Below are 13,463 nucleotides of genomic sequence, written 5' to 3' on the forward strand. Positions count from 1 at the left end.
AATTCACAATAGCTAGACTGTGGAACCAACCCAGATGCCCTTCAATAGATGAATGGATGAAAAAAATGTGGCATTTATACACCGTGGAGTATTACGCAGCACTAAAAAATGACAAAATCATGGAATTTGCAGGGAAATGGATGGCACTAGAGCAGATTATGCTAAGTGAAGCTAGCCAATCCCTAAAAACAAATGCCAAATGTCTTCTTTGATATAATGAGAGCAACTAAGAACAGAGCAGGGAGGAAGAGCAGGAGGAAAAGATTAACATTAAACAGAGACATGAGGTGGAAGGGAAAGGGAGAGAAAAGGGAAATTGTATGGAAATGGAAGGAGACCCTCTTTGTTATACAAAATTATATATAAGAGGTTGTGAGGGCAATGGGAAAATAAACAAGGAGAGAAATGAATTACAGTAGATGGGGTAGAGAGAGAAGATGGGAGGGGAGGGGAGGGGGGGATAGTAGAGGATAGGAAAGGTAGTAGAATACAACAGTTACTAATATGGCATTATGTAAAAATGTGGATGTGTAACCGATGTGATTCTGCAATCTGTATTTGGGGTAAAAATGGGAGTTCATAACCCACTTGAATCTAATGTATGAAATATGACATGTCAAGAGCTTTTTAATGTTTTGAACAACCAATAAAATGCATTCTGCTGTCATATATATCTAATTAAAATTAATAAATTAGTTAATGAAAAAGAAAAATTATCTAGAAACTATAATGTGCTTTCACTAAAATATTGTTTATAATTATAATAACCCACTGCTTTCATTTAAAATAAATTGAAGTGATATTTAATGACAAAGTCACTTTGTGATTAGAAGGATGCAACTGCATGAGGAGCTGGGTGAAGGAGGCATACCTGGCTTGTGCTCTGGTGCTCTCTTGGAGAGAGAGCCCAGAGCTTCCCGCAGTATGTCCTCCTCGTCCTCCTTGGCCACTGCTGTTGAGGTACAACCAGCCCTGACATTTTGTGGAATACACCCAGCTCCTCCTCAAAACCACCTGCACAGAGCCCTGCTCCCTCATTGTGCTCTTTGTTTTTATATACCTTTATTTTATTTATTTATTTTTATGTAGTGCTGAGGATCGAACTTAGTGCCCTGCACATGCTAGACGAGTGCTCTATTGCTGAGCCACAACCCCAGCCCCTCATTGTGCACTTTGGATTTTTCTCCGGGGAACTGTGGGCCAGAAGAAGGGTGGCAAGTGACATGTCTGTCTACTACACTGCCTAGATCCATAGCAGGCTAGAGTTCAAATCAGTAATTTTACAACTGGAATACTGAATCATCCTGGAGAGATGCTTCCATACATTAAGTTTGGGCCCCGTGCTCCAAAGTTTCATTCATTCCAGGATCTACCCGTTCTGTTCTTTTTATAGGAAATTGGGAAGATGCTAACTTCTCCAGCATCTGTACTAACATTGGTTTGATGTGAACTCGGTAACTTGCACAAAGAGACATTTCAGATTATGATCAACAAGCCCACACAACTGGCATTCAAATGTCATGCAGGTAAATTTAGTAACTTGTGCTGCAGGGGTGGGGGGCCTACCCGGTTGCTTTCGCTCTTTGAACGGTCATTCTTCGCCTTGGCTGTCTTTTCTGCAAGCTTCTTCTGCCTTTGAGGGCCTCTTCCAAAGAAAATGTAGTTGACAAAGGCATACTCCAGAAGGGCCAGGAACACAAAGACAAAGCAGCCCATCAGGTACATGTCAATGGCTTTGACGTAGGGAATTTTGGGCAAAGTTTCCCGAAGGTGTGTGTTGATGGTTGTCATCGTCAGCACAGTTGTGATCCCTAGGAAATAAACAGAGCTATGAGTGGTTGTGGTTTTGCTGCCCCGGTCTTCCCTTTTTATGTTTTCTCAAATACCTTAAAGCACTTGGATAACATGACTGAATGTTACTGGGCAACTGGAACCAATGGAGCTTGCAGTGTGTCATGTAGACAGCATCGTCATACTTCATAACAGCAGGGTTACATCTCTACTTTGGGAAAGTGAGACCATGTGGGGGCATTGCCTCCAACACACTTTACCAATAAAGAGAATGGATCGTTGAGAATGGAAGGATAGATATGTAGGGAAGCTAGAAAGAATGTGGTCCTTATGAATGTTCAAAGAAATGAAAATCATCCAGAATTCAACATAAAGCAATAAGTGTCTTGATAAGAAAGCTCCAGGAAGAAGAATGAATAGGATGAGGTCAATGGTTGGAGAGATGACAGATAATGATGCTTGTCAGGAGAAATAAACCCCAACTTCAGTGTCAACTGGACGCAAGAGAAATGAGAAAATGAACTATTATTATTATTATTACCATTATCATCATATCATCATTATTATATGTCATTTAGGATGAGGTCCACTTATCAGCTCAAGGATAAGGAAGCAGTAGGGCAAAGTTCTTAAGGACTGACCATCTCACAGTCATTTATTTCCTTCCTTAATCAAGAGTCTGTACTACACATAACCTGCTCAGGAAATGTTTGCTTATATCAAGGGGTAATGGTATTGCTCATATTATAGAATCTTGTCATACTCTGTGACAACTGATCAAGTTCTTTAAATTTTTTTTTTGTAATTTTGCTGAGTTGTTTATATAGTATTGTGTGAATGATCTCACTGTTTCCCTAATGAAACTCAGTTTAGTCTTTAAACATAAGAGCCATATTTTGCAATTTTCCCTCACACGGTAATAGACTTTTTCAACCCCTCTAAGCTAAAAATTAACTATTGTACCTGATGTGAGATGCAGTGGAAGCCTGATAGGTAAGCAATCCCAAGATAGAGGTTCCGAGTCACAGCCCAGGCCACTATACACACAGCCATTTGTTAAGCATCTTCGTTTGAAGCCCTTTGGTTTCCTACTCCATCTTCAGAGGCATGAATTCTGAGCCTCTGTGTCCCGTGTGAGGACCTCGAGACTACAGAGCTCAGTTTGCCTGTGAAAAGCTGAAGAGCAGGGAAGAGAGCCAAGTCCTTATCTCCAACAAATTCTCTCTCCACCAAGCTCTGCACTGCTACTAACAGCAGAGAAGAGAACTGAAGAATGGGGAAGCTATTTTTATGTGTAACTGCAAACCACGATTGCTTATGGAATGTATGGAAATCTAAGATGTTAGAATATTTTAAGAGTTTCCTTTAACATCACATTCATGTGCACCTGGGGACTTTTTAAAATTTGAACATGGCAATGGGATAATTAGAGTTTACAAATAAATGAGAAAAAAAAAACCATACAAATGCTACAAAATTAAGCGTTCTTGACATTATTCAAAATTTTTGTAATGTTGCTGCTGCTACTATTTTTTCCCCCTTCCAAATGGATTTGGGAAGCCTGAATGCTTTCCTTTAATTGGTACTCTGCCTCTCTAGCTGAGAAGTTTGAATGGGAATGTGTACACAGGCCTCAGTAGATGTCACCAGGAAATGGGCGGAAAATCTAGATGAGGACAAATCAGCACATCTCACAGGATCTCAGCCTGGTCAGTGAGATCCTGAGGAATGTGGGCTGTGATCTGGCCCTACGTCCATCAGCACAGGATCAAGGATTACCTTAATAAGACTCTTTAGTGAATGGCTGCTGTAGGTTGAGTATGGCTTGACTATACCCACCCCTAAAGTGTCATATGTTGAAAGCTTGGTCCCCAGCAGGGCACTGTTAAGAAATTGTGGAATCTTTAAGGGGTGGGGCCTTGTGCAAGTTTGTTGGGTGGTTGTGGCACTGATTTCAGAAGGGGTTAAGTAGTCTCATGGACACCTTGGTTCTTGAGAGAGTGGGTCATTCTGAAAGGGCAAAACTGACCCCTCCCTGCTCTCTAGCTTCCCATATGGCCAAGTGACCTCTTCCTCTCACGTGTACTACCACCTTGATGCCATCAACCATGTGAGGTTGTCAAGGTAAACTTCATCAAGGCTGAGCAGAAGTTGGTGCCATGCTCTTAACATTTACTAAACAGTGGGATAAATAAGTATCTTTTCTTTATATATTACCCAGCCTCAGGTATTTGGGTATAGCAATGAAAAATGAACTAACACAGTGCTCCTGACTTTCCAGTTGGAGCTCATATGAACTCTCAGTCTACATTTGCAAAATTTTTCTTCTGTTTTCCCTGCTATCTAAGATGCTATGGAGAGTAAGATACTATAGTGTTTCACAGCATGGACAGCAGAATGACATGGCTCAGACCCAAAGTCTAACTCAAACTCAATTATCAGTTGCTATTAAGAAGTCTAAAGACAATGTCTAAAAAGCACTGGTTATGTGCTAATAAATGGTAACTGGCATTAATACGAACAACATCTCAGAAAACAATTCTTCAGTGGCTTTAGGTTTCCTGGACTTAAACTACTTTCTAAGGAGACACATCTGACTAGAGCACTGGCTGGGTGGTAGTGGCTTTCATATTCTTTGTACATTCACCAGGCTGGTATGATTTTCCACTAATTGTTAGCCTCAATTTATTTCTCATTTAGATTATGCTAATGAAATACTTTATTTCAAAAACTGCATTTATAAATATAACTATGAAATAAAAGTAGCATTTATGAGCATCATATAATCAAAACATTTTGTTTCTTTTTCTTTTGATCCAAATAATGTGGCCTAAATTATATTACTATACAATTCCACTTAAAACACAGATACTGTTATTTACCAATCACTGGACTTCAGGGTTTTGAGGGAGACCCTCTAATGACAATGTTTCACAGTGTGGTGGTTGTTAACACTACCAGTTCAATATCTCTGGGGGTCAGATCCTGGGAAACAGAAGCATAAAGTCTTGCAGTGTATAGAGCAGCTGAGCACATCTGGAAACATTGGAACAAGCCTCCAGTTGGCCCCTAACCCCCACCTGTCAGTTCTAGGTTCTTCAGTGCCTGGAGTCCAAGGGAAAACATCCCATAAAGGTCCTTGCTAAGCACCCCTCTGTCTGTGCAGACGCTACACTGTCATGACCTCATTTGGAAATCAGATGTATTTACCATAGTGCAACCCTCTGGGATGAATGCAAACAGCACTCCAAGTGTTTCAAAGAGCATGATGTGAAACAAGATGATCAGGGAGGAGATGGTAGAATGGAGATTTCTCCAACCCAAACTGATATAGCAGGATCCAATAATAATAATAATAATAATAATAATAATAATAATAATAATAATGCTTGCTTGGCTTTATTTTTCCTTTAAAAAAATCCATGGTGTTTACAATGCAGTAGACCAAATAACTCTTCAATGTTGTGTCTATTGGCACATTAGGAATGACAGTAGTCCCCCTTCATCCACAAGAATATATTCCGAGACAAACAGTGAATGCCTGCAGTCATAGATAGTGCTAACTTCTAAGATTTTCCTATATGTACACACCTATGGCAATGTTTTAATTTATAAATTAGACACACTAAGAGATTAGTGACAATATTTAATAATAAAAGAGAACAATTATAATAATATATTGTAATAAAAGTTATGTAAAACATGAACTGCTTATTTTTAGAATTTCTAATTGAATATTTTCAGATCACAGTTGATGTGGCTAACTAAAATGGCAGAAAGGGGAAACAAAGATAAGGGAGGACAAGAGCACCTACAGTGGTTAAGGGAGAGGCCCTAGAGTTAGAGTAACTGTACTGACATCTCTCTTCTGACTGTTAGTAATTTTGTGACTTTATACCATTCGTTTAGTTTCTCTGTACCTCATATTCCTGCTCTGCAAAATGGGAGCAGTGGATCTACCTCTTCTGCAATGGATCTTCTGCAGAATAGGTGATTATACTATCAGCCTTAGCAGAGAATGCATTTGATAAGTTTCAGCCTTATCTTTGCTGCTGTTGTTCTGATGATGATGATGATGATGATGATATTCTATATTTATGACATATTTTCCTTAGTCAGTTGGGTTATATACCTGCAGACAGATTTAAGACAGTTCTTATGATGGTGGGAGGGATAAGTGTGCTGGACAGAGGGGATAAGTGTGCTGTCCAAGGCTGAGAGCAGGACCTGGACCTACTGGACCTACAGCCCTGTGATCATGGCTTTTTTTCTTGATCTCTGGGCCTCAAGTTAATGACTCATAAATACCTACTCACTCCTGCCCCTCAGCCTGCACATCTGATCTCTAACCTGGAAGAAACTGATAGTACGCTAGTGGTGAAACCTTAGGAACTCCATCCAGAACATTTCTTCATTCTCACAAAGCCACAGAGACATGATTTAGGCCTGAAATAATAATGCTGTGTCAAGAAAATGTAGAATCTACTGTCATATATCATAATGAGGTTGGATTGATTACAACCCATTTTGGATAGATTACCTGTTTTATCTTGTTTCATATTGTGGAAGACAATATTTTACAAGTAAGAAGGTATAGAATTTGTAGTAGCTGGGAAACTTAAGAGATTGACACTTTCAGTACACCTCACCCCTGATGATGCCAGATAATTATGGCTCTTTGGTGCTCATATTTCTCTAATGTCTGCAGTTAATCACAAAGTCCCTGCAGATATTCACTCTGAAGCTAAAGTAGTTTCAGCTCCAGTTCTCCACTTGCACAGGCCTCTTCTAGGTCTGGGGAGGGGACCCAGCAATTTTGCATTTACATGTTTTGTATTGCTTTTCTTAAAAGGAACAACCTAAAATTGTATAAGCACACGGTTCCACAAAATTTGGAAATTTTACAAATTCATTGGATGTCTGACTTTTGCAAATGAGAAAAATGAAAATGGTTTAACAAAGAGTAATCTAGAAATATTAAAATGAAAACCAAGTAAAACCTAGGTAAGACTGAGGTTACAGTGCATTCACTTTGGGCTGTGGAGAACTAGTAGAGAATTTTTAAAGAGAATTTTGCTTGCCATAATCATTAGAAATACATAACAATTCATACAAGGTTCTTCTTAGTTTTTTGACATTTTATTCTTAAAGTACTTTTTCAAAAAAATTTCACCTAAACACCTTTAGGAACAGCTCCCTGATTTTTTCCCTTAAACTATACTTGTGTGCTATTTCCTAGGGACAAAGTCTAATCTTCAAGACACAACTGTGCAAATCACATAGCTTAATAGGACATTCACACCCCCCCCCACACACACACACACACTCTCTCTCTCTCTCTCTCTTTCTCAGATAAAATGATAATCAATGTAAGGTCCTGGAGAATGTTGATAAACAGGAAAATGAATGCAAGATGAGAAAATTTGAACCCTAAATTTTTATGCTTTTCTGTTAACTACTTTATCAGCAAGATTGTTGATAATGCTTTTCCATCAATTTTTAAAAGCTAATTTCACTTTCAGGAATTAAACCCAACCCTACCCAAAGGATGAATGGCCTGGAGACTGTTCATCAGCTCTGTACTTACCTAAAATGTATTCAAATACTTATTTTATTCATGAAGTTTCATAATAATTAACTGAGTAGAGGGTGCTTCTGAAACTATAAGCCTTCCCTTAAAATCAATATTAAAAATAATATTGGAACCTATAAGATATATTGTATACCAGCTAATAATCCAGTTGCCAAATAACCAAGGGTCAGAAAAGATCACTAAGATTCTTAGGAACTACTCAGAATCTAATTGCCTATTTTAATGTTCATTAAATTGTGTAATTCCAATTATATGCTATAGTATTTGACTATTTTTCTTACTTAAAAAAGAATACACAATTAATCAAGTCTGCTTTCTGGGCCATGGAATAATTTTGAGCAGGAGATGTTAATCCTAGTTTTAAAATTAGTGTCAAAAATAGTTGTATTATGCAAATATTCTGCAAGCATATTTTCCCTTTCATGGGCATGAAAATTCACATTTGAGCCTTATAATTAAATTAACACATCAAGGGAATCGTGCATGAAATTAGTGTTTCAAGATAAAAAAAAAAAGTAACTATCTGGACAAGACTGGTGTCAGGATGTCAAAAAGACCTCACTGAACCATAGCCTTTAAACTCCCTTAATACCATAATGACATAGTCACTTCGCAGTTTAGATACTGGTTAAAAGCAGCACCTACCGAGGGCAACTCGAGCTGCAGATGCGTCGTAGTTAATCCAGAAAGACACCCATGAGAGGATAGTGATCAGTATAGAGGGCATGTAAGTCTGAAGGATGAAGTATCCAATGTTTCTCTTCAGCCGAAAACTCAGTGAGAGTCGAGGATAGGCACCTGTAGTAAACCGACAAGGATATTATTCTGGTGAAGAAACTAAACAGATACGGTTTTGCTTTGACTTCCACAGGTCAACAGCATGCATCAGGAAAGCCCAAGGACTGAGGGTCAATCCACAACCCCGGAGATTGCTTCTATCCGCCTGAATGTATTTATAGACGTGAAAAGGGAGTGTACATCAGTCTATTTTTAAACATAGACTGACTGACTAATGAGGATAGTCTTCTAAGGCTAAATGCTCAGCTGGGAACTGTCCCTGGGAAAACTTTGGGGAAGTTTTAAACTTAGAATACAGAATGATGCCAAATATCTTGTTTATTTTTTCATGGATGACTGTCCCCTTCTCATCCATTGTTGACAAGGGAGATTCGACTTACGACTTACTGGGCAAAACAACTTTTGTCAGTCGTCCAGAGGACTCTGAGCATAGGTACTGGAGGCACTGACCCTAGACCAACTGTGGTAGTTCAAGGGCATCCTGAGAACTAGAGGGGAAGAGAAGTTCAGTTCATGGAGATCAACAATTTACACTGAGAAGCTCTTTCTGGCCACAGAAAAGGTACTAAGGAGATCCTTAGAGAAATACTTGTCTGTTTTATTTTTCTTTTCTCTGTCCTTTGGGAGGTGCTGGGGATTAAAGCCAGTGTCTTGCACAGGGTGGGCAAGCACTCTACCACTGAGCTACTTCCCCAGCCTCTGCCCATTTTCTTATATGCAGAATCTAGCAATAAACCTTATTGCTTCATTCTGAAAGCACATCTTGGAATTCTACCACTACCGCTATTATAGAGTGAGAAGATAGACCATTTGGGATGTCATGTTTAGTGTTGTATTTGTCTTTTATTTCCTGGATTCTCACAAAACTGCTTGAAGTTCCATCCATGAAAACTCAGTGGCCTTGCCAATTACCAACTTCCGTTACCCTCCTCCCTCTTTTGCTGATGGGTGGTCCACTTTGCCTGAGATTGCCTCTATTCTTAGCTTCAGGAGACCTTGCCTTTCTTATTCCTTCTTCTGTAAGACTGACAGAGTCCTATTCTCCTTCCCCCAAATACATGCATTTTCCAGAAGTTATTCCATGTCTCTGTCTGTGTTTGTCCCTGCATTCTTTTCATTTGCAGTCTGATTCACTCATAAAACTATTACCTTTATGTAGAAGATGAATGGTTTTATACCCTGGCTTCCTATTTTATTATCAACTACACTTTCAGCCAGGATTATATAAAAGAGAAAAAGAATCACTTAATAAACTCAACACAAAGTTTAACAATTTGGGGAATTTCTTCCAGTCTTTTCTTCTGTGAGTGTGTGTGTGTGTGTGTGTGTGTGTGTGTGTGTGTGTTTCTTCTCCGATCAACGCATGTATCACATCATCATCATCACATAAATATTTTCATGGTTGTTACAAACTGTAAACACAACTTCAAAATTTCCATCAAATATATACACATGAAATTTGAAATCTATAGTTTATAAATACCAATTCCTCAATGCTATATATTTAGGTGATTTGCATTTTTATAAAACTAAATATCTTTGAGCAGAGCTCTTTTGATCCATTTAGGCTTATTTCCTTAGGATGAATATGCCAAAAGATAACTTGCTAAGCCAGTGTTTAAGGCTTTCATATACACTATCAAATATCTTTGCAAAAGAATCATACCAATGTACCCTGACAGTATCAGCACTTTACAAAAGTACCTATCTTGCCTTGCAAACATGATAATAATGTACATGTACATCTCTTCACTTTTGCTAATTCTCATGAGAAACAAATGTGTCTCTTTGATTGATTTCTTTAAATATTTTGCTTGTCCTCTGTATTTAATCTTATTTTCTCATAATTATTTATTTTTCTCATTTCTTTTTCCTCTTACTGTTTTTACCTTTTCACTTAGTTTTTCATATACTAATCCTTACTTGTATCATCTGCAAGTATTTTCCTAGTTATTCATTTTAAAACTTAAAATAGTTTTAAGTGGAGGCCATATAGATGCTTAAATTTTTGCATGTGATTGCATTTATCCATTTCACTTCTTTTGATTTTTTGGCTTACAAAAATTCACAATCTATCTACAAACTTATTTTGAGAGTTGGCGATTATGAGTTTCACACAATATAAAAGTATGACTTTTTGTTCCATACACAACCAATTTTTGAAATACCATTAATGGAATAAGGCTTCCCTCCCCATGGATTTAGTACAGCTCTGTTGTTTTACATTCCATTCTATGTAAATATGGAACACTAGCATGATATGCTATTTGAGGACCCTAGCCACAGGGTTTGCTATCTCTAGGCCCCTAACACTGCTCCATCCACACATTTCAGAAGCACAGCATTGAAACTCACTGCTATCCCAGACACAAAATAATTGTCTGTATTTCCTGACTCTACTGATTCAAACTCATTGTTCTTAAAATAATATCTTCTCCCATCCATATTTCAAGGCCTTGGTCAGATGCTACATCTTCCATGATTCCTTTCTTCTTCCATGATTCCTTTCTTGAATTATTTTCTTTCTTATTAAAAGTTTAATTTTGAGTGTATACTATAATAATATCTTCTTTAGTAAGCTGTACATTTCCCAGGATTAAATCTGTATTTTTTCACATACTGCAACATGTAGGTAAATGCCTAAACAATGACAGGTTATGAATTAATACACTCATATTCAAAAAGAATTAAAAATAGGAATAGTTGAGTTTAGTACACAAAATATTCAATATATTTATTGAATATTAGAGCTACATATAGCAACAGAGGTTTTTGAATGACAATGAACCTGACTGTATTTCCCAACTTTCCATTTTCCAAGTCATGTTTCTTAATATTTTGAAAACACATATTCAGTGAAGCTGTTCCAACAGAAGCTGAACTTGACACCCATGCAATAAAGTACCACTGACACTCTGTTGGGAAACTTGCCCTTGGAACATGGGGGATAACCACAGACAGACCATATAATCAAACACTTGTAGGTCGTAAAGACCTTTAAGAAGAGAATATTCAAAAACACATGAATCTCTGGAAATTTACCAATACAGGCATGGCATAGAATTTAGTATTAAGAAAATGTACCCTTTTCTTCTGTGTTTGTCAGCAACATATCCACTGGATAAAAGTAAAATGCCACTTCACATCAGCAAAACTTTGAGGCATTCAGCATGTGTCCCCTAGATACTATTCTGAGGTGGGAAGAGTGAGTAGAGCAAGCAACAAGGAGGAATGAGAGAATAATCAAAGCTCTAGTCAACTAGCTCATATACCACCTTGGTAAAGATGAAATATGTGCTACCCTGGGGATACACCTATATTCCTGGGCATGTGAATGAAATGGTTGAGAAAGGCTTCACCTCTGTGGACTGAGATGCTCATAGTGGACTTGGATTTCTTCAGGCAAGGAAGAATGAGAACTACCAATGTTAAGGACACCAAAGTGGTGGTGGGGGACCTCAGAACATGAGTAAACACCAGAATTGTCAGACAAATAAATATATTCTTCTATACAAAGGCTTTCACTACTTGATATGAATCTTAAAGAGTACATAAAGGTCTTTTTTTGTAGTTCTGTTAAAGAATATTCTAGTGCTGGCAAGATGGAATACCCTGATATAGTCTATATCCATGGGAAAGAAAAATTACCAGAAGATCATATTTAGTGGCTAATAATTTAAATTTGAGAAGTAGTGAGTCAGCTATACACAGATATATCCTTCAAGATAGAAATTCCAAAATTACTACAGACTGTACCGAAGCCCTAATGCCTGTGTGGCAATGCAGATGTGGCCAGAACCCCAGTAGATGCTGAGCCAACAGGCAGAGGCACAGCCCCTGAACACAAGAGCATCGTTCCAAGTCAGGGCTTCCTTGGCAAAATCATCTAGTGAAGATGCTGATCTCAACCTTTTTTCCCCAGATGCATTAAAATTTATGCCAAAAACCAGGCTCTGGATCTCTAGTCCAGCCTAAATTTATATCACTCTCTAGACATTAATATTTTTGAAGACTTATTAAAAATGTGCACAATGAGCATCATGCCAATTTTTCAGAGTGATCAGAGTCACTCCAGTGTATCTGTAAAGTAACAAGCTGACATTTTAGCAACTGCTGCAGAGCTGACCTATGCACACACACCCTTTTCCCATCAAGGCAGCAGCTGTGGGGCTCTTCCCATTGCCTAAGAAGCTCTCAGTGCCACTTTGGGGTCCTTTATCATGCTGTCTTATTCATTAATAATTTACTCTATGCTTTATAATACAGCCTAAAATTGATAAATAGTGCTACTGATTTTCTCACTGCCATTACTTGTCACTTTATTATATGTTGAAAAAAATCTGTGAGGGAAAAGAAATAAATGAGAGGGGGGGGGATTCCTTTGTACATAGAATTACAGAATCAGAGCTAAAATACATTTCATGAAGGCAGGTTATCTCCTTTTTTTGCCTCCACAGTAAAGACCAGAGTGCTGAACTACATGATACTGCAACAAAGAAAAGGGTGTTTGAACAACCCAGCCTCATGCTCTATTTTGGATATTTCTGTTTGGGAGACTGACTTGTACTCTTACACATTGTGTTTCCTTGTGTATAAAATGCTGAGCCAACAGGCAGAGATACGGCCCCCTGAACACAAGTTGTTCCAACTCAGGGCTTCCTCTTACACCCTGTGTTTCCTTGTGTGAAAATCAGGGCAAAAATTCAATAAGTTACAATTGATCAAAAGATAAAAACTATTATGTTGCAAAGGATACCATCAAGAAAGTAAAAAAAAGCTCACAGAATAGAAAGAAAATATCTGCAAATCATATATCTGATAAAGAACCTGCATGTAGAATACATTAAAAATGCTTACAAAAAATAAATTAAAAAATGGAAAAAAGACTTTGAATAGATACTTCTCCAAAGAAGATAGATAAATGGTTGAATAGCTACTGCTCCAAAGAAGATATATAAAAGGCTAATAAGCACATGAAAGAAGCCCAATATTATTATTCATTAGGGAAATGGAAATTAAAACCACAATAAGATGCCCCATCATACCCATTAGGATAGCTACAATAAAACAGACAGATACTGTTGGTGAGTATGTGAAGAAATTATATCTCTCAGATGCTGCTGCTGGGAGTATAAAAGGGTGTCATCCTTTCAGATAACAGCCTGACAGTTCCTTAAAGGGTTAGAGTGTCACATGACCTAGGAATTCCATGCCAAAGTACGAGTTCATTTCCTGAGAGAAATTCCAACCAGCTTAAAAAAAAAAAAAAAACACACACAAA

At 37.9% G+C, this 13,463-nt stretch overlaps 1 protein-coding gene across 1 annotated transcript in view; it reads right to left on the reverse strand.

Moving 5' to 3' along the window:
- Gabrb3 (gamma-aminobutyric acid type A receptor subunit beta3) overlaps window positions 1–13,463 on the reverse strand; it is a 218,903-nt gene that overhangs the window by 20,364 nt on the left and 185,076 nt on the right. Inside the window, exons 5-6 of the mRNA XM_048793541.1 lie at window positions 8,030–8,182; window positions 1,567–1,811 (exon numbers count right to left, since the gene is read on the reverse strand). Of these exons, the coding sequence (XP_048649498.1) occupies window positions 1,567–1,811; window positions 8,030–8,182 (398 nt within the window). The remainder of the gene's footprint in view (window positions 1–1,566; window positions 1,812–8,029; window positions 8,183–13,463) is intronic.

This window comes from Marmota marmota, unplaced genomic scaffold, assembly GCF_001458135.2.
Source record: "Marmota marmota marmota unplaced genomic scaffold, marMar, whole genome shotgun sequence".
In the NCBI taxonomy this organism is placed as follows: domain Eukaryota; kingdom Metazoa; phylum Chordata; class Mammalia; order Rodentia; family Sciuridae; genus Marmota; species Marmota marmota.